The sequence below is a fragment of the Papilio polytes genome, unplaced genomic scaffold (assembly GCF_000836215.1).
Source record: "Papilio polytes unplaced genomic scaffold, Ppol_1.0 DF824158.1, whole genome shotgun sequence".
In the NCBI taxonomy this organism is placed as follows: domain Eukaryota; kingdom Metazoa; phylum Arthropoda; class Insecta; order Lepidoptera; family Papilionidae; genus Papilio; species Papilio polytes.
Window position 1 is genome coordinate 3,593,869 of NW_013525046.1, and position 1,868 is coordinate 3,595,736.

Sequence of the window (1,868 nt, forward strand, 5' to 3'; positions counted from 1 at the left end):
AGTAACCGCATCGTAAGTTATGCTAAAACCATGCACATACTGAGCGGTCGACGCCGAGCTCGGACCGCGAGCGGCTCCCACGCAGCCGGGACAGTTGTACGGTGTAAATATGCAACTGCATGTCACTGTTTGACAGGTTTGACGCCACACCCTTAGCACTGTGTTACGTCACATCAGCAGGCGCGGGCGCGACTTACTTTTTAATTCATACGTAAAATTATTTCAATATTTAACTATGAATCGTCATAGTAAATGGGGGATATAGCACTTATCAAGCGTACAGACAGTACCCGGAGCCAATTATGGCGGGCATCGCCACGCGGCGACTGACCGTTCCATCGTCATTATATCGGAGCGCCGCGCCGCTGCGGCTGTTCACAGCAGGGCGTCCGGTTCGACCCAGACATGCCGCAAACGATTCGGCTGGAGTTCGCTAAAAGCAACACGAAGGTCAGCAAGCCGAAGCCGGCAGTTGCCACAGCCGCGCCGGCCGCACACCCCGCATTGATGCACCCTCTCACCGGACGTAAGTACCCACACTCCCACAGCCACGGCCCACGGTCACAGTCCTACACACGCACACGCCGCCCGCCTTCGCTCGACTACCCGCACGGTGATACACTCACTTCCAGTTACCTCGATCTCCTATGCAAACCGACACCCACCTAATATCTACTACGTTATATTCAGACTGGAAGCGTCTTGATTGTACAGTGGCGTTCTTACGCGGTGTTCTACTTTAAAAGTGACAATCGTTTCAACACGTTAAATACATGGAAATCGATGAATGTTATAATTTATTCTACACAATAGTCTGGGATAAAAAATTGTTTCTTAAAACTTCAACAAGACCCTAATTCTTTATGTATAATAATGTTCGTAGCTTAAATTCGTTGGGAGGTGCTAGCCTATTATTCCGTAACTGGAACACTATGAACGAAGGCGACTGTACAAACACGATTTATCGGTAGGTCAATAGTTTTCTAATCTACTGTAAATTAATAATCGGTTTCAATTATTGTTGATGTGTGTTAGTCGAGTGAAAGCACGACTTTGGGCCAGTATCTGTTATCGCTTACACCACGCAAGCCTAGCTCCGTGAAGCTAAAACCTAATATGTACCTCTCGGGTTCTACTGTTGTAATCTTTATTATAGTCGATGTTTTCATGCTAATTGTTCACACTGCAATAAAATAAACTGAAAATACTTCGAAGATGATGTAAATATTGCTTTTATATATATTATATTCTAATTATCCAAAGTAGAAAAATCTATATTTTTAAACAAAACAACACTTTTGTCATCGTGTTTGTTTCCGTTATGAATTTTTAGTTTTTAATGATTTTAGCTAAATATAACATCTACTGTATTGAGTTAGTCTGGTTACATTAGATGTTTGTGGAGATATACATATAATTAAAAGTTCAAAACTAGCGAGTTTATTACACGTTTATTTACAAGGTCGACATTTTATACGACACGAGAACAATGCGTATTTGTCCTGAGGCTTTTGTGTCCAGAGTATAAATGTTGAGTGATGGTTGGTGCGTGCAGACCTAGCGAGCCCGTTCTTCCCGGGCGGCGGCGAGCTGTGGCACCACCCGTTGGCGTACGGCGGCGAGTTGCCGGCGCTGTCGCACGGTCTCGTGCACCCCGCCATCCACCCGCAGATGGCGCCAGTGCGCTCCTACCTCTGACTAGCTGCCGCCGATAGGCCACACCACGTGAGTATATGCTGAAAGATATTCCTATTGTTTTTAAACTTATAGGACAAATTGTGATGAACTACCTAGTTGTTAATTTAAAAATCTTTGGTCGCCAAATGATGAATAGATGTGGTGATAAACTTGTAGCCGAATTAACTATC

At 44.5% G+C, this 1,868-nt stretch overlaps 1 protein-coding gene across 1 annotated transcript in view; it reads left to right on the forward strand.

Annotated features, from left to right (window-relative positions):
- The window catches only part of LOC106111531 (protein couch potato), a 5,038-nt gene extending 3,282 nt beyond the window's left edge, over positions 1 to 1,756 (forward strand). The window contains exons 5-6 of the mRNA XM_013293650.1: positions 382 to 526; positions 1,556 to 1,756. Of these exons, the coding sequence (XP_013149104.1) occupies positions 382 to 526; positions 1,556 to 1,698 (288 nt within the window). The 3' untranslated portion in view covers positions 1,699 to 1,756. The remainder of the gene's footprint in view (positions 1 to 381; positions 527 to 1,555) is intronic.
- The last annotated feature ends 112 nt before the right edge of the window (positions 1,757 to 1,868 follow it).